The sequence below is a fragment of the Artemia sp. Qi Xiang Cuo genome, chromosome 7, assembly GCF_049724085.1.
Source record: "Artemia sp. Qi Xiang Cuo chromosome 7, ASM4972408v1, whole genome shotgun sequence".
NCBI lineage: Eukaryota > Metazoa > Arthropoda > Branchiopoda > Anostraca > Artemiidae > Artemia > Artemia sp. Qi Xiang Cuo.
Window position 1 is genome coordinate 560,069 of NC_142800.1, and position 20,580 is coordinate 580,648.

Below are 20,580 nucleotides of genomic sequence, written 5' to 3' on the forward strand. Positions count from 1 at the left end.
GCTTTCGCCTCAGAAGAGAATACATAATATTTATATAGCAGTCTTCAATTTGGTATGGCCTTCGTCAGTCCTCTAGTAACTCAGGGTTTTCTAGGGGTGACATGAAAAGTCTGATTTTTAATAACTGTACAACTTTCTTTTAGTAATTTAGTTATTTCTGAATACCACAATGATAACTTTTCATTTACTTGCAGATCACTACTTTCTAAAAAGTCAAATTGAGTGTTCTTTAATTTTCTTCTGAATATGTTAAGAGCCTCAGCATCCATTTTCAATGCAGAAATTTATGGTGGTATATTCATAGCTGCAGGGACACCAAACTCTCTAATAACAACAAGAACACCAAATAGATCAGAAACATCATTCAAAATAACATCAGCAAAATCATACTTCACATTAACAAATATATTATCCAAAATTGATTCTGAGCCCAAAGTCACTCGACTACATATATTAACTGTCGGCCTTAAACCGTAACCCAACATAACATTTAAAAAATCACGAACTCTCGGGTTTACATTTACTGAAAATACATCAGGATTAAAGTCTCCACAAACAAAGTATGGGCGATTTAAACCTGACAACTTATCCATTTGCCGCTCCAGCAAATCATTTAATTCCTGCACATTTCCAGATGGAGGTCGATAAACAACCACCACAAAGAAAATTTTTCCCGACTTACAAAGTTCAACCACCATTGATTCAAAAACCATCTCTTTATTCACACGTAGATCATTCCGTATTTTCATTGCAATATTCTTCCTGCAATATAAAGCCAATCCACCATGTAATCGTGATTCCCTATTCTGCGTCACAGTCATAACTATCAATTTCAAGTAGACTCATTGCATGATTACGAAGCCACGTTTCATTCAATGCAAGCACATCCAACTCAGAAAACTTACATAGTTCGGTTAAAAAATTAAATGAACTAGAAAGATCTTGACAATTCAAATGGAAAATGCTCAAACTTTGCTGACCCATAGTAGATTTATTTCCAATATCAACTGGAAATTTATATTTAACCACTGGAAAATCCTCCATCGATCCTTCATCATAATCCAGATTTAAGACCCCATTCTCCAGAATATCCCAACTCAACGAATTTCTCTCAAGTTTTTTCAATCTATTATTGTCATAATCCAGCTCATTTTTTCAAGACACAAGCTTAGGAGGCAAACGAGGAAACTCATAGAAAAATTAACTCTACTTACAAAAACCACAAGTGATCTCCAGTATCCAGGAGGGCCGCAATCAATAACAAAAGAAAAAAAACTGAAAAAGAGAAAATAAATGAAAAATAAAATTTATCATAAATAAAATACAAAATAAAAAGATACAACATAACATAAATAACGACGAAGACCACCCTGCCATTTCATCATAAACAATAAGTATAACAACATGAAACCCTCCATACAAGACAGTAGAACATGTTCCACCGTCTCGTACAAAAAAAACCTCCCCGACGCTCCACCCACTGCCCATACAACATAACAAAAAAACTCATGGAAAATAAAAAGGGAAACATCTCACTCAAATTAAAAAATACAGGATAATGCAATCGAAGAAAAATATAATTGGTTTTCTTCATCAGGCACATACTTGTGCTAGTGCCGCTAACCACGATAAAAAAAATTCATCTAATAATAGCAAAAAATGACTCTTAACTTCAAAACAAAACAAATGAAAGTCTAGAATCAACAATCAAGTAGCTCTAGTATTGGCTCATTATACATATATTTCACTTTTCCAACACCTTCTCTCTCAATCTGAATGAAGGGAGGAACAGTATTAGATACCCAAGCTGGAATACTCTTTCTACTCAATTTAGATTTAGTCTCGTAAAGTCTCTTCCGCGCTTCACGAAAACACAATGGAGCATCATCGCTGACGTAAACATTGTTCATAGCTGTATTTGAACCGAAAGTCTTATTCTTAAGTTTTTTCCCATTACGTAAGATCATAAACTTCGCCTCGCGTGATTTAACATTCACTTTGAAAACTTGTGCTCTTTTTTGTTCGTAACAATTGTAAATTCTGGAACCTTTGTTAATTCTAAAACGATGGTACATATTTCTTGAAATAAACTTTTAGCAGTGGCTACATCATCACAAACCGTATTCCACACAATAATGTTATTTTCTGTAGATAAATATTCCACTGACATTAATCTTGCCGACAACGAAGACGTCATTTCACGGTAATATTTTGCTTCAGTGGATACAATATGCATTTGCGTTTTTAGTGAAATTACTTCTTCATTTACTGCATCGCAATTTTTATCAACTTGAGCAACATTGGATTATAAGATTTTCCACAGAAATTACTCGATTTTCTAGATTAGCCAATCTCGTGTCAATTGATTTTAATGTACTTTGAGACTCCGTTACGATTTCAAGAATTTTCAAGAAATCGTCCGCTAATGACTGGATCGAAGCACGACTTATTGACTTTTGCTTTGAAGATGAAAGCCCAGATTCGTCATGCGAAACCGATCCAAATTGGTCCTCTGTTTTACATTTACGCTTATTCCTCGTCATCACAAACCAGTAAATAAAAAATTAGAATATTCTTACCGGAAAAAGTACTTCTTATTTATCCACGTAAGGACCGTCGTGCAGTTCGCTAAGCCGTTAATGCACGGCTAACACTTAAATTGCCAAACAGGAACTCCTCAAATCTTCGCATTGGAACCCTCAGCTAATAAATGGACTTCTTTTTATGCGTCATCATTAATTAGCAGACTCCTTACATAAAAAGAACTTGTTCGCATTCACAGAGCAAAACTCCGCCCACTTTGCTATTTCAATTCATTTTATCTCACATCAACCTAGGTTAAAAGCACTAGCCATACGATGTTACTTGGCTGATAGCTGATTCATAACTTTAACTTATAAATTTTTGAAAATATGAATCAAAGGAGTAATTTTACACTCGTTTTTTTTTTCATGAACAGAGCGGACAGACAAAAAATCACATAAAATCATCTTTTTTATGTCAAGTTCAAACAAAAGTATCTTCTCCCTACTTTTAAAATGAGCAATTAGGGGACAGAGAGAAAACAAAGAGCGCGTGGGAGTGGCTCGTTGAGTTACAATCTCATTTGACTCTTAAAAAGGACACGAAAACTTTCAGTTTCCCATCTAATGAGCCTCCTCTTAAGTTTCTACAACTCCTTCCATATGAAGTGGCCTGGTGAAAAAAAGAAACAGTAGCTTGGAACCATCCCTTTCCAGCATCAAAAGCTTTCATAATTTCAGAGAGATGTTGGAGACACCAATCTTCAATCGCTCAAGCAGCTCCTCATCTTTGGTTTTTTCCATGAACAAAGTCTCAAAATGAATCACGACCACTTGTCCATAGTTCTCAGACCCTAACATCACCCAGATCTCTTTAACACGTTCGGCATTAGTTGTTTCATCGTATGTAAGAAAGTAACATGATTTACCAATATCTCATCATTGCTTTCCAGCATCAAAAGCTTTCCTGATTTCAGAGGGACGTTAGAGATACCAATCTTCAATCCCTCAAGCAGCTCCTCATCAGTGGCTTGTTCCATGAACAAAGTCTCCAAATGAATCGTGACCACTATTAAATAGTTCTCAGACCCGTCAGACTTTAACATCAAACTGATCTCTTTAACGCGTTCGGCATTAATTGTTTCATTTTATATCAGAAAATTACATAAGTCACCAATATCTCCCACTGAATGTCGCGGAGAGTAGGGATATAATGGCTTTGTGAGTACACAGCTAATTTTAGTTCTGCAAAGGCTGAAGTCTTTCGATCCATAAAGTGATGAGAACATTGCTCGAAATAGTTCGCTAATCTCATTGCAAGATAAAGAAGACATATCTATGAATAAGCTTCTCAACAGTACGTAAAATCTGTTTTTTTTCAGGCTAGCATCAGTGCTACGAATCAATCTTAACGGAAGGGAGACCTGCTCTATTTGTCAGCCACTAGGCATTTCGATTATCAGCTGATTTGAATTCCTTACTTCAGGATTTCCGTATGTTTTGAGCCTACGGCATATCGCACAAACGATTGGAATCCACCAGCAAAATTTAAGTTTCAAACACATATTTTCCAGAAAGCAAGCTCAGCATTTAATTTTGCTCAAGCACTCCAAAACCAAGTTACATTATCAGTTGCATTTAATACAGACAGCCAAAAATAGCAGAAATAGAATTTCCTTGTAACCAAAATTTACGCGACTTAAAAGACAAAAAAGAATTGAATTAGATACAGAGAACCAACAGAGAACTGGGAAGAAAAGGAATTTTATAACATCGTAATCATTCTCACCTAAAGAGATCTCAGAGAACAACATCAATCAGTAGTGACAAAAAGAAAGAAACAAAGGCAATCAATCCTGGTAATGTATTGCATGAACAAAAAAAATAACCTCGCAGACATTTCGTGACCGAAAATACAAAATTTTGATCGATTTGAAGTTGTTTGCTTGCCAAAAAAGAGAAAAATTTGGCGTTTTTGACTTTTCACCAAATTTCTGCCCTTTCTCTGACTTCACCGAATTCCTGAATTTTGTAGAAAATCAGACTTGGTGGCAGCGCTGATATATACATGAATACAAAATGAATCGCTCAGTTAGAGGCCTGAGAGGGTGAAGACGCCTCTCATATGGCAGCGATGACTATAATTCAGATAATCATACTTTATTTCGAAATCTAATATACCAAATGAGCTTTTGCTCTAAAGGCACGGTTGTTCCAAAGCTGAATTTTAATTTAAAAAATTGAGTTTGAGAGGGTGGTTGCTCTCCTCAAATATAGGGTAACCCAGGATGTGGTTTAGAAAAACGAGCAAAAATATATCAAATAAAAGTTTTTTTCCACAAGAAAATAAAGAGCAACATTAAAACTTAGAACAAACAAAAATTTTTCTGTAGCCTACATAAGGAGGTTGTCCCTTCCTCAACCCTTCGCCCTTTATGCTAAAGTATGACTTTCTCCTAGTTCTATCAGAACGGCTGTTCAAACACAAGGACCAATTAATCGGAATAAGATTCCTTTTAAAAACCATAAGACTTTAGCGTAAAGAGCAAGGGGTTGGGGAAGCGACCGCCTCCCTCGTATAAGGAGCAATATTTTTCCATTTTAGATTTTAATGTTGCTCTTTACTTTCATTTAGAATTTTTTATTTAATAGATTCATAGGTCACTTGTTATGTTCACATCAAGTATACAATACAGTTCTGTCACGGAAAAAAAAATTCTTGAACAAGGTGCTTGATTACGAATTTATTTTGGAAGTTGAGCACAGAATCTCACCTAGGGCATGTGGGGGCCAAAACAGCATAAAAAAAGATAAAATTACATTAAAGATGCAAGGAACTATGGGAGGAGGTTTCTTGTCGGCAAGCCTAAGCAACCTGTTCCCGTGTATAGCTTTGCATTCATAAGTTACAGAGAAAGTGGTTTGGGGAGGGAAGCAGCCCTGAAAATGATTTCTGAAGGAGACAAAGATTAAAAGAAAACCTATTGTTCAGGAGAGTGAAATACTTTATGTATATTTAATGTTTGGAGAGGAGGGTGCAAATGCCTGGTGTTAACCACCCTCCTTCATAGGAGCCCTGTATCATAGACTTGTCTTATTAAGTGTAGTTTTCATTACAATGAAAAAAAAGAATTTACTATTGTAACTGGTATAGTAATTTTAACATGAGAACTTAGAAATCACTGTTACATTCAGACGCATTTGCAAATGATTATAAGCCCTTTTCATGGCTTTTTAGGTTTCAAATACTTTAAGGAAATGTACAAACTTTTGTTTTTTTTTTTACCACGTGGATCTAGTCAGCATAAACTTCTGGAAGAAGCTATGGTGATAGTGGCTGTAACGTAACCTATGCGTTTTGATGCATATATGGCCTAATATACATCAGAAAAGATACCCAACTTTTCAAATATTCAGAGAGAGAATCCAAAAACTCACCTGTCCGCGGACATATTTAGTAAATCTTGTTCCTCTGACAAGATAACCAATGCGTTGCTGCTGGACGAGCTCTAATAGCTCAGGAGCAAGCATTTCTCGTAACTTTAAAATTTGCTTTGAATTTGATCCAGACTCTTCTTTGAGTTGCCTCTCTTGTTGCAAGAGATTATTAATTTCATTATATGAAAGCCTCTGCAATTCTGAACGGAATGTATCAAAAGAACGAACTTCTTCTTCTTTGACTAAAGTGCGAATTACTTGTTCACGAACTATTTGAAAGACTTTGCTTATATCCGCAGTTGTGGCATGCATTTCTTTCCAAGTTTTATTGACTGCTTGGATACTAATACTAAACATTTCAAAGAATGGGCTATCACTGCCAAGAAACATAGGGTAAAATGTCCCACCCTGCTCTTGCATTGCCTCACCTATTTGAAGAATATCACACAAAAGTCTTGTCAGCTCAATACCCGTTGAACCAAACGGACAGTCACGATCACTTCCTTTAGAGTTTTCGAAGATAAATTTTCTATAACGATCTGTATGATTCCTAGCAAAATAACACATGCAGTCGAGAGCTAGTTTACCTGGAGGGTTTTGTAGCTCAGAAGCAGGATTAACATCATTATTAAATCCAAGTTTCCTATATTCTCTTGTAAGACCATGCTGCCGAATAGTGTCTGTCATTCCATATTCGACTTCAAACGCTATTGCCCTTAGTTCTCTTATTTTATCGAGAACCTCTGGGTCTTGTGGACAGAGAATCGCATTTTTCTTTTCTGCCAGGGTACTCAAGCAGAGAGTTTGTAAAATGTAAAGTTGATGAAGCATCTCAGCTCCAATATTCAAGCCATCTTTGATGATGTTTACTGCAATCAAATTTCGAATATTTCTAGTAGAAATTGTGGGCACGATTGCTGTTCGCTGCTTCTCATCTGCTCTTAAAAATAAAGCATTAATTAATGATATTGCGTTTAAGTGAACTTTTGGATCATTTGTTTTTGACTGAACCTTACTGGCTAAATTAGGTATAGTCACCCCTCTTTCAACATAATGTGCTTTTGAAGTCCCTAATAAAGCCTCCAGGATTGAAAGTGAATGCTGTAGCAATTGAGCATCTGAAACATTAGAATTTACATAACCAGTCACTTTGTTCACAAAGGCAGCCTCTACAAACTCCCAAGAGAGAATATTATGGTCCATAAGCTGTATTATGCTTTGTAGGATATAGACTGTTACATAAGAGTCCAACTTCGAGCTTTCAATCAAATTGGTCAAAATTTTGTGTCCTTCTTTGCGCACAAATTCCCTTGCTACAGTAGCATCTTTTAAATGCAAATTCAGTTTTTTCAAAGTCTCATTTCTTTCATTAGTAGATTGGCCAAGTTTCTGCATTATATCATCGACTAGCTTTTTTACAGATGTGGTTATCATTACGAAGTCCCCGTCACTAAGGTCACTTCGATTTTCACTGGTGACATATTTTCTAGTGTTGGTCGTTAGATAAAGATCATATCCTTCATCTTGAAGACGATAAGCAGATAATATCCTAGATAGTATAACGGATAGTGTCTCAGTCTGGTCAAAGTCCACAAGAGTTCCAACAGCAGCTTCATTTTTTTTTGCTCCATCAAGATCAGTCATACTTTTTATCTTATCAAGAAGAAATTTGTCGAATGTGACAGCAAGTTTAATTACATTTCCCTTGGATGGAACTTGCCTGACTTTAATTGTGCTATTATGAGCTGCTGCCATTGTATCATCAATTGGAGGGCTGAAAAGAAACAAAGTTTATTAAAAATATTGAGAATGGTTGTAACAATTAATGATTTTCCAAATATTCCTAGTCATACCTTACCTTAGACCCTCCAGAGCCAGGAAAGGCGCATAGAGCGTCTACGAAGCCTCGCCAGACATCTCGGAACTGAGCTGCAGCCGTGAAGTCCTCCCACTGTGGTTGAAGAGACAGCTCTACACTTCCGAGGTCCCAGTAATTGCCGTCGTATGGAGTGTCTTGGTCAACCTCTTATGCGTCTCCCCTCGGGGCGCCACTCATATAATGTTTTTGAGATCCTTTGGCATACAAAGGACGTAACCAAGGTAAGTCTATCTCCTATGCATTAGGAGGTCACTAATTAATGAATTCCTAGTCATAAGGAGGTTATATATAATATGATCGCAGGGACACCAATTCACAACATTTACAGGGGTGGCAATTTCTCAAAAACTTAGGAGGATAGGGTGAAAACTAATAAGGTCAGGGAAAAGTAGTAGATAGAGTATCTATAAATCTGTTTTCTCGAGTCAAGAGATTTATTAATCTTTTTAAATAAATAACGTCTGGGAAAATATTGCCTAACATTCACTTTTCTGGAAAGGAACTCTAACCCTTCTTTCCCCAATAGAGAATCAAGCACATTAAGTGGAAATGCAAAGAGCAATTTTTTTTTAATGCTGTCGAAGAATTCGAGTATTTCAAGTATTAAGCCTTTTTCACTACCAGTAAAGCTGTAACTGAGTGTTTTTTAATAGATTCTTAGAGACAACAGACTTAGTCATGCCAGGTCACTAAAAAGTAGTGATGAAAGGGGCCAATTATTTTCAAAATCCAGAAGGGGGAGAATTTAGTGTTGGGACTACCCCCTTCCTCTAATTGGCGTCTCTAAAATACTCTAACTTAATGACCAAACCCTGAAGAAGAATGAAATACTAGCAGTAGCACCATAGTCTCAACATTTTATTCTATTGAATTAATAAAGTTGAAATAAGGGATTGACTATAACCTACGTCCACAAAAATCGGTATCCAGAGATGGTAGAGATTTTGACCCCTGATTTGGTATAAAATCATATATAAAGCCAGATGATTTAATGGCTTTTACAAAGATTTAGTTTTACCCAAACTTCTTCACATGTGATAGGTTTTGAAGTGTTTGGCATTCAAAAATGTTTCTAATGTGAATCCTTCCATATGAGTACAATGGCTTATGATGTTAGTGCTGACTCCAGCAATTCTAGCAGAGTTTGCTTGGTCATTTCTTTGTCGTTCATGCAAAGAAATTTTTGTTTAAAATTAATTTAAGTTTCGAATTATTTCCTATTCTTTCAAATAGCCTCATTTCTCAGGACTAATGGTCTTCAGTTTGTACTTTTTTCTGCTCTTTTCAGTTCCGCTTTTACTTTTTTCTACCTGACAAACGTTCGGGGTCACTCCCATTAGGGTTATCTAAAACAATTTAAATACTTAAAGAATACTTAAAGAAAAAAGGAAAATATTAAATTAAAATTATTCTTGGTTTGTTTTAAACTTGTTTTAAATTAATTTAAGCTTTAAATTACTGAATATTGTATCAAATAACCTCCTTATTTCCCAGCACTTCAATTCAACTTTACTTCTTTTTTTTTAACATTCTCTGTCCGTTAGGTTCATATTTGCTTCCTATTAGGGTTATCTAGGACAATTTTTCAAAAAAAAATACACGCTTCAATTAAGAAAAGAAAACATTGCATTAACAATATGCATGATTTTTTTTTACTACCATCCTCCAATCCCCCTTGGAGTCATAACAATCAACAAAATTCTTTGTTTTAATTTATATAGTAACAAGAAAATAAAATACACCCAAAACACATTCTTATGCTCTTTCCATTGTTTTTACTCTTTAATCGTTAATTTTATAAGCTTATGCTTTTATATGGAATCTAAAGAACTTTAAAAACTTAAAAAAATAAAAATTTTACTTAAAAAATCTTAAACTTAAAAAATTATTAAACTTAAAAAATTAACTCATGTAACATGTCAAGTCTAAAATAAGCAAAAATTCTGAAAAATCGAAGTAAATTTCGAAAAGCCTATAGGTCATGGTGAAAAGTAGTAGATGGCGAATCTATAAATCTTTTTTCTTAAGTCAAGAGATTTAATGCAATTTATCATTACACAAAATTTGGGAAAATACTGCCTAATTTTTAAAAACATCCACCTCAGGACGAAGCTAGAGTTTTAAGCTTTGAGAGGTGATATAAAGAATGTGCCAACCAAATCAACCAATATGCCAACAAATGTGGACACGTCAGCTAAATCAAGACGCCAAAGACAACCAAAGTTCCAAGGCGTCGGCAAGTAGAGCCGAAACCTTGGATATTTGCCCCCCCCCCCCTTTGGATGTGTCCCTACATATACCCTCCCCTCTCCCGTAGAGACTGAAGTGCATTAAGTGAAAATGCAGAGAAGACATTCTTTTTTAATACAATCTAATAATTCAAGTATCTGAAGTGCTAAGCTTTTTTTCACCACCAGCAAAGTTTCTGCTGCTTTTGAGTTAGAATCGCTTATTTACTGTAATTTCTTTTCGTTTTGGGTTTCATTTACTTATTGATGGTGATATATAGTAGTTTTACGCTTGAAAAATTATTTTACTTCATTTATGTTCATCTTTGGTTTAGTGTTAGCTTTTTTACTTTCCTTCAACAAAGTTCTTAAGTGGACCAAATCTTTCAAAAATTTATTGTTAATATTTGGTTTAATATTAGCTTTTTACTTTCCTTCAACAAACTTCTTAAGTGGACAAAATCTTTTAAAATTAATTTCTGTTTATTTTTAACTGATATAATCCTTTAAATTGTTTAAGAAAGTAATATTTTTAAACTTTTTGATTTTTCTCTGGAAGAATTCAGATTTTGTCTTATGTGTTGGACATTTTTTTTCAAAAATACTTAATAAGATAAACCCTTTTGAAAATCTGGATACCCATAGAATATTTTGATTTAGAATAACACACCACGACTTTCCGTGAAAAATACAACTTAATACCGGATTATGTTCCTAAGACATTGTATCTATGCTATTTTGACAACCTGAGTGTACTTCCACCGTTTTCAATTAGTCCAAAAGTAAGAGCACAACTAGGAATACTAGTGGCCCTAAAAGTTTCAACTTGATACCCCCAGCCATTCTTGAGATATTGCTGAGACGTGTGATGTATGGTATATTTCTCTAAAGAAATACCGTCTTATTGGTCCTCAGTGGGGGGTGATCAAGCCTCCACGAGGACAAGACCTTGGGTAGCGTGATAGGCAGGATTCGTATCTACTGAAGATGTTGCTAAAACTACTTTAATAAACTAATGAACAAAATACAATACTAGAGTAAACTCGTGAACAGTCTTCTTGAAGCCGTAGAGAATCCGAGCTATAGTCAACTTGCACCGGCTGGCACAGTTGATTTGGAGGTTGCTGCTGCATCCTAAAAGCTCGCCGTCTATGGTTGGCTAGTGGAGGTTACTGGAACTCTCCGACGGCAGTTGATGTGGAGGTTATTGTTAAACTCTCCCAGCGCACCGTATATTATAGAAAGGTGGAGGTTGCACGAACTCTCCCAGCGGTGTTCCTCTAACCATTTGTCACTGTTGGCTCTCAAAGCTGAACTCTCCACAAGTTGTCTTTTCCCCCTTCTTATCTTCCAAGGCCCAAGCATAGAATTCTGGTTCCATGACCCCTCAAAGTAGCCTCTCATTGGCTGGCAGGTTTTTGGTCATGGTGACCCACTACCTTGAATAGAAAAGAAGGCAGAAACAAGTACTTAAAAACAACACATACCCAACTATACCCTTGAAGTGGAACATGCACTAAATACCAAAAATATACCCTTAAGGTAATAAAACACTAAATAAGAGAAATACACTTATATCTAACTTGCGTAAGCCTAGCAACAATCTTTACAGACGTCTTATTGGCAACCAGCATATTTATTTTCATTTTAAAGCAAAATAAGTTTACCCAGGAGGTTTCTACTTTTACCCTATCCCTGTCCCAATAAACTGGTCTATGCTTAAAACCTGGATGTACTTAAACTATTTTGGTTTAATCCAACAGTAGCAGCAGTAACACTAGAAGTAGTATCGAAAGTGGTAGTAATTTTGGTAGCAATGGAAATTTTAGCTTGATAACCTAGGACGTTCCTGGTAAATTGCTAATACAGGCCTCTGACAACCCACATGTACATATTGTATTTTCATTCAGTTCAACACCATCCTCACCATTGCCTGACAGTTTTACCAATTGGGTCTACCCTTAGCAACATCAATAGTAGTAGTCATAGTATCAGAAATAATAGTAAGAGCATCAGGAACAAGCATGGGCACTGCTGTGTTTTTCTGAAGATACAGAAAAAAATATAAAGGGCTTGAATGAAACAGAACAGCAACAGAACAGATCAACAAAAACAGAAGACAGCTGGTTTTTTTTAGCACTAAGCTTAACAAATGAAACTCAGAGAGGAGAGAAAGTAACAAAATGAAAAATAAAATCAAAAAGGGTGAAAAAACGAGGATTTTGTCAGCCAGTGGCTAATCATGAAAATGACAAAGTATAAGCAAATATTTCGACAAGGACCTCCGCCAAGTCGTCCTCAGTGCTAAACAAAAAAGAAAAAAAGAAGAAAAAAAAACACGAAACTCTAACCTTTCGAAGTTTACCCTACAAAGACAGAACAGACACTGAATAAAAACCAGGCAGGAATCAATGAAAATGAATTTACCAAGATGATTGGGCAAGGATCTTTCGCCTTGCAATAGTTTTAGCTGGTCTACAATTTCGGTTTTCATTAGATATGCAAATAGGTTCTTTTTCGTTATTTCGGGTGAAAATATTGATTGAGTCCTTCAAGATTAAACTGTCGTAAATTGGGCTTAATGAAATATCTCCAGTATCTCTATTTATTGCTAAATTTTGGTTTATATGTTTTTTTTATCTCAATTACCTCTTTAAAAGTTTGTGGTACGCCATTTACAGTTGATATTAAGGTTGCCTCGTCAAACAGAACTAGATGGGTCGGATTTACGAAAATATACGAAGCCAATGCCGAGTCAAAGTTGTCATTGTTATTTTTTAATCTCAGGGACTTATCTATTGAAATTTTGTGCTCATGCAAACGTTCACCTAGTTGTTGATGGATCCTACCAATGTAAAATTTTCCACAAGAACACGGGATTCTGTAGACACCACTACCCAGTACAGGGTCTGTTTTATCCTTTCCTGAGTTAAAAAAGTGTTCAACTTTTTGTTCGGTTTTGAAAGAAACAGAGAGATTATGTTTTTTTAAAATTCTTGCAAGTTTATCGCCAAGTTTCGGGATGTATGGTAAAACAATGAAAGTTTTTTTCTCAATTGCTGGTGTAACTGAATCAAGGGGGACAAGCTCCCTATTTTGTTCTTTTATCTTTTTTAATCTTTTAACTATTATATTTTCAATGAGTTTGATTAGGTAACCATTGCAGAAAAGAATATCCTTGACATAATTTAATTCAGAATTTATATGATTACGGGAACAAATTTTTAAAACTCGGTCGACTAAAGAGATTATTACCCCTCTTTTAACAGAAGGAGGGTGATGGGAAGAGAAATAAGCTTTTGCACTAAGCTTATAGAAATTTTAAGTGATAATTTTTAGTTTATCATCAAGAAGTTAATAATAGCATCATTTGTTCAAGCCTTAAGTAGCATTCACATGCGTGTCTAGCTAGAATCTCATGTCTAGACACGTGTCTGGCCAGAAATCAATGTCTAGAAAATTACGATTCACAAGAAGTCAGTGGATAGCTAAAACTACAAATTTAGTTTCAAATAGATTACAGTTGTCATTTCTAGCCAATCAACAGAGCTTATGCGGGCGAAACTTTCAAAATTGCAATCCCAATTTTTACTGTCAGAAGATAATGGATGAGACAAGCCAAACAATTGCCTTAGTGTGCTTCACTATTATGTCTGGTGTTGTATATTTGCCTTAAATGAAAAGAAACAGTTAATGAGAAAAAAATTTCAGTTTAAAAATGTAAACATAGATGATGAAAATAGTGGAACGTGACGCAATCTGATTGACTGTAATCAAAAATCCAAGACTTTGAGTTATAGGGTCAAGAACTGGATACTTAGCTGTAACTTGTCTAGCCAAGCACAAACTTTACTTGTGAAAGGTAGTTGTCTAGACATTGATGTCTGTCCGGAAACATGTCTAGACATGGGATTCTAGCTAAACACGCATGTGAACACCACTTTAATGCTTATCGCTTAAAAAATACGATTTTTACAGCGTTTAACACATTATCCTGGCATACTGCTTTCGCGTGAAATAATCGGTGATCAAAAATGCTGGTTTGCTTGACACACTTGTAAATAGCATATACGCTAAGATGCTTCAGAGCAATATCTGGCAGCCCCAGAAAGATTTCTTCGTTTTGAGTAGAGAAAATAGTTGGTGGACAATTTTGGATATCGAATTCGATATGTCAATATATTGGACCAAATATCGACATCGAATATTGAAATGTAAATATTGAGATTGAAAGCAAAATTCTCGAATATTTTTCGTTTTTTCTGATATCTACTGGTGAACTTCTAGCAGAAAATTGTTTCGCAAATGACTGAGAAGAAGAAGAATAATGTCTTAAATCCATCGACTCATACTTCTTCAACTCCTCAGTATAAGTTGGATATTGACACTTATCATTGTCTTAGTATTATTGATAATTTAGCTACAAAAGGCATAAGAACTTACCATCAGGCAGATGAAATAGCAAAAAATGCTATAAATATTGACGAGCCAAGTGGGAGACCAATCTCTATTAGAGATATTTACCGCCGGAGATTATCAAAGGTTATGGTTAATAAGAAATAATCCAATTTTACCTCCCTTTCCCAACAAGGATTTTTCTAAAATTTATCATAGAATTTGTTCTGGCTCAAATGGGCTAAATTTCCTGGCATTCTCTTATCAGTTCGCTAATTCAAGCGGCTCAGTTTCCTCTTCCCTTCTTTGCAGGTATTGTAATATTCATAATGAGACAATTGACCATTGCCTATTTGAATGTACTATGCTGACGTCTGCAGCCTTCAAACGCCACAAAATCTCACTATCAGCCAAGAGTCTAGCTGACTATACCTGCCCTCAGAGCACAGAAGTCAATATCTATCTTCTTATATTTCAACTCTTAGAGTCAAAAGATTTACTGAAAGAAATCTGAGGATATCCATTAAATAAGAGGCAACGAAGTCAGTAGCTCTGTTCAGCACACAGAGTGAAGCAAAATGAAAAGGTTCGAATAGTCTCGACTGAAAAGCCCGTCTGCTGAAATAGAAGAAGACATACACACTGATACACAGCATATATAGCTGTATCCATAAGTTGGCGTAGCATGTTTTCAAAGTCAAACTACGTTTAGTGAGGATGGACTCTCAAATAATGCTGAGGACCTCCGAAAGGCTTGAGTAGATAAAATACCTTCTAGGCCTTGTTCAGATCAAACTCGTCACAATTTCTACACACCTTAACCCGCGTTTCTAGGAACTGTATATATCCTCGGATGATTTTGTCCAAGTTGAGAGTAAAATAGCAAGAGACAAGGATTTGGCCTTGCTGGAATCTTTATCAATAAATGCAAGTGCCGTAACAGTCCATGTGCTTCAGCCCCTACAGAATCGAGTTAGTTTGTGGGGATCACACGACGAAATTTCAGTAGTCAATGCAAGACAAGCTTCACCAGTAGCCGCATGGGTCAGGCTCATGCCTGACCCATTGTAAAGGCTTCTAGCTTCCATCTGCAAAAATATGGAATTTATATTTTTTTGCCAGGTGCGTGTTTATTTGTTAGACAGGGAATTTACCACAATACCTATACAAAATTCTCTTTATTTGACTTACTTTCTCTTTGTCAATTCAATTTTACATGTGGAGATATTCCGGAGAAATTCCCCTTGGTAAATTTTCAATGGAAATGAAATTCCCTAGTACATTTTTCTGAGGGGGGGGATTTTCAGCGGGAGAAATTCACCAGTGAGGGTATTTTCTGCAGGAGAAACTTTCCATTGGGATACTGGGAGGGGAGAATTACCAGAAAAAAATTTTCACAGAGGGAGGATTTCTGGCATGATTTGAAATTTAAAAAAACGAAGTCTTTTTTCAAATGAAAGTAGGCTAAAAAATTCAGGCGGAATTGTTCGCAAGTAATCTTTTGGGTGGAGTCTTAAGCAGGGATAGAATTGTCTAGAGGAAGGGGGATCTTACGCAGAAGGAGGGAATTTTACATGGAGAGAAGGTGGATCTTCCTATATTATTTGAAAACGAACAGAGATTAAATAAAAAACTATGTTTTCCAACTAAAAGTAAGGAGCAAAATTAAAAATTAATACAAACAGAAATTATCCACTAAATGAGGGAGGATGCCCCCCTTTTCAATGCATCACTCTTTACGCTAAATTTTGGTTTTTTGTCCCAATACAGTTAAGCAAACAAATGTGTCAACGGAAGAATGATATTTCCTAAAGGCTGTTTGGGTATGTGGGATGAGGTGGTTAGACTCAGCAAACCAATACAATTGGGAGTGAATTATCTTCTCATATAATTTTCCCAGAACTGGGGTAATCATAATGGGTCTGAAAGAGTTGGGGTCATCTTTGGGTTTATTTTGGTTTGATATAGGGATGATAAGTGAAGCTTTCCAAGTGGATGGGAAGAAGGAATTTCTCCAAGCATTGTTGATGAGAGACAAAAGTGCTTTTTTAAACTCAATTGGAAGGTGTCAGAGCAAAGATGGATGGATCTGGTCATGGTTACAAGATGTTTTAGGTTTAATTGAATTGATTGCTTTATCTAGCTCAATCATTGTAAAATTTTGGAGTAGATACTGGGACTCAGGCAAGTCAAAATGGGGTGTTAGGCTGATCTGAGGTGAACTATGAGAGGTGTTTTTGAATTTCTTCTCAAAAAAATCTGCAAAAAATTCAGCTTTTTCTTTGTTGGTTTCCAGCTGCTGACCATTTAGAGTTAGCTGATAATGGAAGGGGTTCTGTGTGGAGAATCTGCCATGCATCTTTTCTAGAAATTTATGAATCTTTGACTCTCGTGTTTCATGGGAAACTGATAGGAGAAAGTTTTTGAATGCCTGTTCTTTTGCACGTTTGATTGTTCTTGTAAGTTTTGCCTCTACATGTAGTTTTGCTATATATTTTCCAGTGGATGGATTTCTCTTAAAGGATCTGATGGCATTCCTTTTATTGAGGCCAAGCTTATTGGCAAAAGGCTGTCCACCATGGATTAGGGGGTTTATTATTCTTCAATGTTTTTGGGCATTGGGACTAGGGTATGGTAAGTTTTGCAACATCAAGAAGTATTGATGTGAGATTTTCAGAGAGCTGATTTTGGCCAGTGGATAGTGAAGAGTAGTCATGGTCTGAGAGAATATGGGAGAAATTTGGCCAATCTGTTTTTTTGGCACACATAATGGGGAATGAAGTTATCAATGATGGCTGGGTCGCCAATCTTTGTGCATATGGCAAAATGGTTGCTTAGGAGGTTGTCAATTCTATTGACAGTAATTTTATTTATTAGATTTGATGAGATTAATTGAAGACCAATAGTTGAATAGCTCCCACTTCTTTTACTGAAGTAGGCATTTAGATGTCTAGGAGTCACTAGTACAATATTGGTAAAGTTGGTGAGGAATTCCTCTATCTATTTGCCAGGGTTCCATTGTAACAGAACCCCAAGCAACTGAGCCCCTGCAAATGAAACCCCGTATAACCAAAACCCCATGCAACTGAGCCCCTGTAAAACCAAACTCCTGTGCAACTGAACTCTTGTGCAACTGAACCCTCATGCTATTGAACCCCCTTTAACTGAACCCTTGTTCAACTCAACCCTATTTAATTAATCCCCTATGTAACTGAACCCCCTGTAACTTAACTCTGTGCAACTGAACCCCCATATAACCGAACCCCTGTGAAACTGAACCCCCTTTAACTGAATCCTTGTGCAACTCAACCCCATTTAACTAAACCCCTGTGTAATTGACCCCCCATGTAACTGTAACTGTGTGTAACCATGAAACTGTGTGTTAACAGAACACAACTGATGAGCAAAAAGTGATGAAAGAGAGGGGTAATACCAAACTCTCATCTACCATTCTTGGGAGACATCTGACAGTTTATAAGTGACCATGGAATTCCTGTGTTGTTTTAAAGTCACTTTTCTGTGAATAGGCAGAGTGGCAGCAGAGTGCACCTGACAACAATAAATCACATCAGTCCAGTTTTTGCCAGGAAAAAAATTACTCAGGGATAATTTATTGCTCCTGCTAGCATTATGAGCTTCTAGATCTGGGCCTAGGGACCTAGTGGTAAATCCAGACCTGAGCCTGCACATATTTCCTTTTGGTGAACTGACTTTCCTTTTAAGCACTCTCTGAAAGTTCCAACTTAATACACAAATTTCTTTTTGGGATATGTCATTTTGAAAATCTGCATACACATAGTGTCTTTTGATTTAGTTCAAGTTGCACCTCAAATACCTTAATCTGTCAAATTTTCAACTTGATATGCATAGCCTTAATTGTGGTAGTTTAATAGCAGCAGAGGTCATAGTAGGAGCAATAGAAGTAATAATAGTGTTGAATTAGTAGTAGTAGTAGCAGTATTAATAGCAGTAGTAGCAGGTAGATGACCCAGAAGTTTCATCTTGATACTCTAAGCTGTTTAAAAAAAAATTGCTGATACACCTGTATCAGCAATCTGAATGTTATTGCAAGTTACAAATTGTTAAAATATAAGGTTTTTATAGACGGGATGATTGTAAAAACTATGAAGGAGGCTCATTCAATTGAAAATTGAAAGTTCAAGTTCAATTTTGAAGAATCAAAGGTAATCACAGGACAATCAGCCTTTCCCTCTTAACCGACACCCCCCCCCCCCCAAATACATCCAATCAAAATAAAAATAAACGTATTTTTTCAAAATAGTCTGAAGATCGGTAAAATTCTACTTTAGTTACTTTTACCTATCCTGGAAAGGGGTGAGGTTAGGAAAATGAAACTTTCAGGGATGGGTCTACAGGCTAAAATATGTCCTGGGAAGGTATTTTGAAGTAATTATCTCCTCTCCTTCTCCCTCTAGAGGATCCTGAAATTTGCCTACATGACAGGTCCTATACCTATTGAAATTTTGACAAAACAACATTTTACCTTAATTTTCAGTTATAAGATTCTTTTTCTCTGGCTTTAGTTCTGAAAATGCAATTTCTGTTATTTGAGTAGTATTTTTAGCCATATCAATGTTAATTATCAAAATTTTGGAAATGTATTTGCGTATCTTTAAAACTCTATAAATCATGATTGAGCAAAGTTGTGAGGCTGAAAACAATTTTGTTGGACTGCATTTTAAGCAGAAGATCTATTGTACTAGGTTTCAGTTTTATAACACACAGATTTTTAAAGGTCATCAGAGGTCAGGACCCTCTAGAGGGAGAAGGAGTGGAGATAGGGGACTCCAAAATGCCTTCCCTGGACATACTTTAGCCTGTGGACCTATCCCTGAAAGTTTCATTTTCCTAACCTAACCCCTTTCCAAGATAGCCAAAAGTAGCTAAAGTAGAATTTTACCTAATTTTCTTTTCAATTGCTTTTGAAAACAGACCACATTTTCAATTTATGCTGACAAATCATTGGTGAAAATTTGAGGCGGGGTTCTTGTTACTTCCCTCACATTGCTTCATGTTGTAGTAAAAAGGGGTGGTCCAAAAACCCATTGCTATTTTTCTGGAATGCCAAAGAAAATTGGTCTTTCCCAAAAAGAGGTCTTTTACCCTACTTGGTAATGGGGCCTAAGATTTGGTTATCAGTATATCCCTTCTTAGGGGGTAATTTCATTGGGATCATGGTTGAGATAAATTCCCCACTTTATTTAAATCAAAAGTAAAAAAAAACTTCACTTAGTCCTTTTTTCACAAAACTTACAAATTCTCTAACACAATTCTTTTTAATATTCTTCTTCTTTTGGTATTATTTGAAAAAAAAACGTTTTCTAAAGAGTTAAAGAGACTGAGTCACAAGTTCGAACCTTAAAACAACAGGGATTAGGAGGTACAGTTGGGGGGCTACCACCCCCCAAACCCCCCGCTTTTGCAGCCTCTTTTGTTAAGATTTTTATGTTGGGGGTCTACCGCCCCCCTAAACCCCCGCTTTTTCCCTTGCAAAGAAATGCTTTTCAACACGAACGAAGTCAGCTTGAATTTTTTACCGTAAGAACATCCTATTGCATCTCTTTGATTAGAAACAGTTCTGAGCCTGTTTGCTGGATTTTTTACAGGAGATTTTTCCCTAACCGATAACAAGGTATAATGTGATGAACTTGGTACGACCAACTGATTGCAGGCTACTGGACTTAAAAAACCTTAACAAAAGAGGCTGTAAAAGCGGGAGGTTTGGGGGCGGCAGCCCCCCAACTGTACCTCCTAATCCCTGTACGTTTTAAGGTTCGAACTTGTGACTCAGCCTCATTAACTCTTTAGAAAACGTGTTTTTTTTTCAAATAATTTTTACACGATTTGTACAGTTTATTACTTATTATTACTTGACTAACTGTTAGCTGATCGTGTCAGTAGTTAAAGTTGGGGGGCTGCCGCCCCCAAACCCCCCGCTTTTGAAGATTCTTGTGTTAAGACTTTCAATTCCTGAATACTCAAATTAAATGCACAGTAAGATTTTCTTTTTTCAACTTTTCCTCGAGCAAGCGGATATACGGCATGTTATCAAAGCAGTGGAGACTTACTTGTAAGCTGAAGGCCGACTGTGATATTC

General features: G+C 36.1%; 1 protein-coding gene across 2 annotated transcripts in view; it reads right to left on the reverse strand.

The window, feature by feature from the left end:
• The window catches only part of Ced-12 (engulfment and cell motility Ced-12), a 34,446-nt gene extending 14,694 nt beyond the window's left edge, over positions 1-19,752 (reverse strand). Inside the window, exons 1-2 of one of the 2 annotated variants that reach the window (XM_089091946.1) lie at positions 19,738-19,752; positions 5,961-7,734 (exon numbers count right to left, since the gene is read on the reverse strand). In XM_089091946.1, the coding sequence (XP_088948072.1) occupies positions 5,961-7,715 (1,755 nt within the window). In that variant the 5' untranslated portion in view covers positions 7,716-7,734; positions 19,738-19,752. The other variant, XM_089091945.1, reaches the window with a different exon arrangement.
• Between the last annotated feature and the right edge of the window lie 828 nt (positions 19,753-20,580).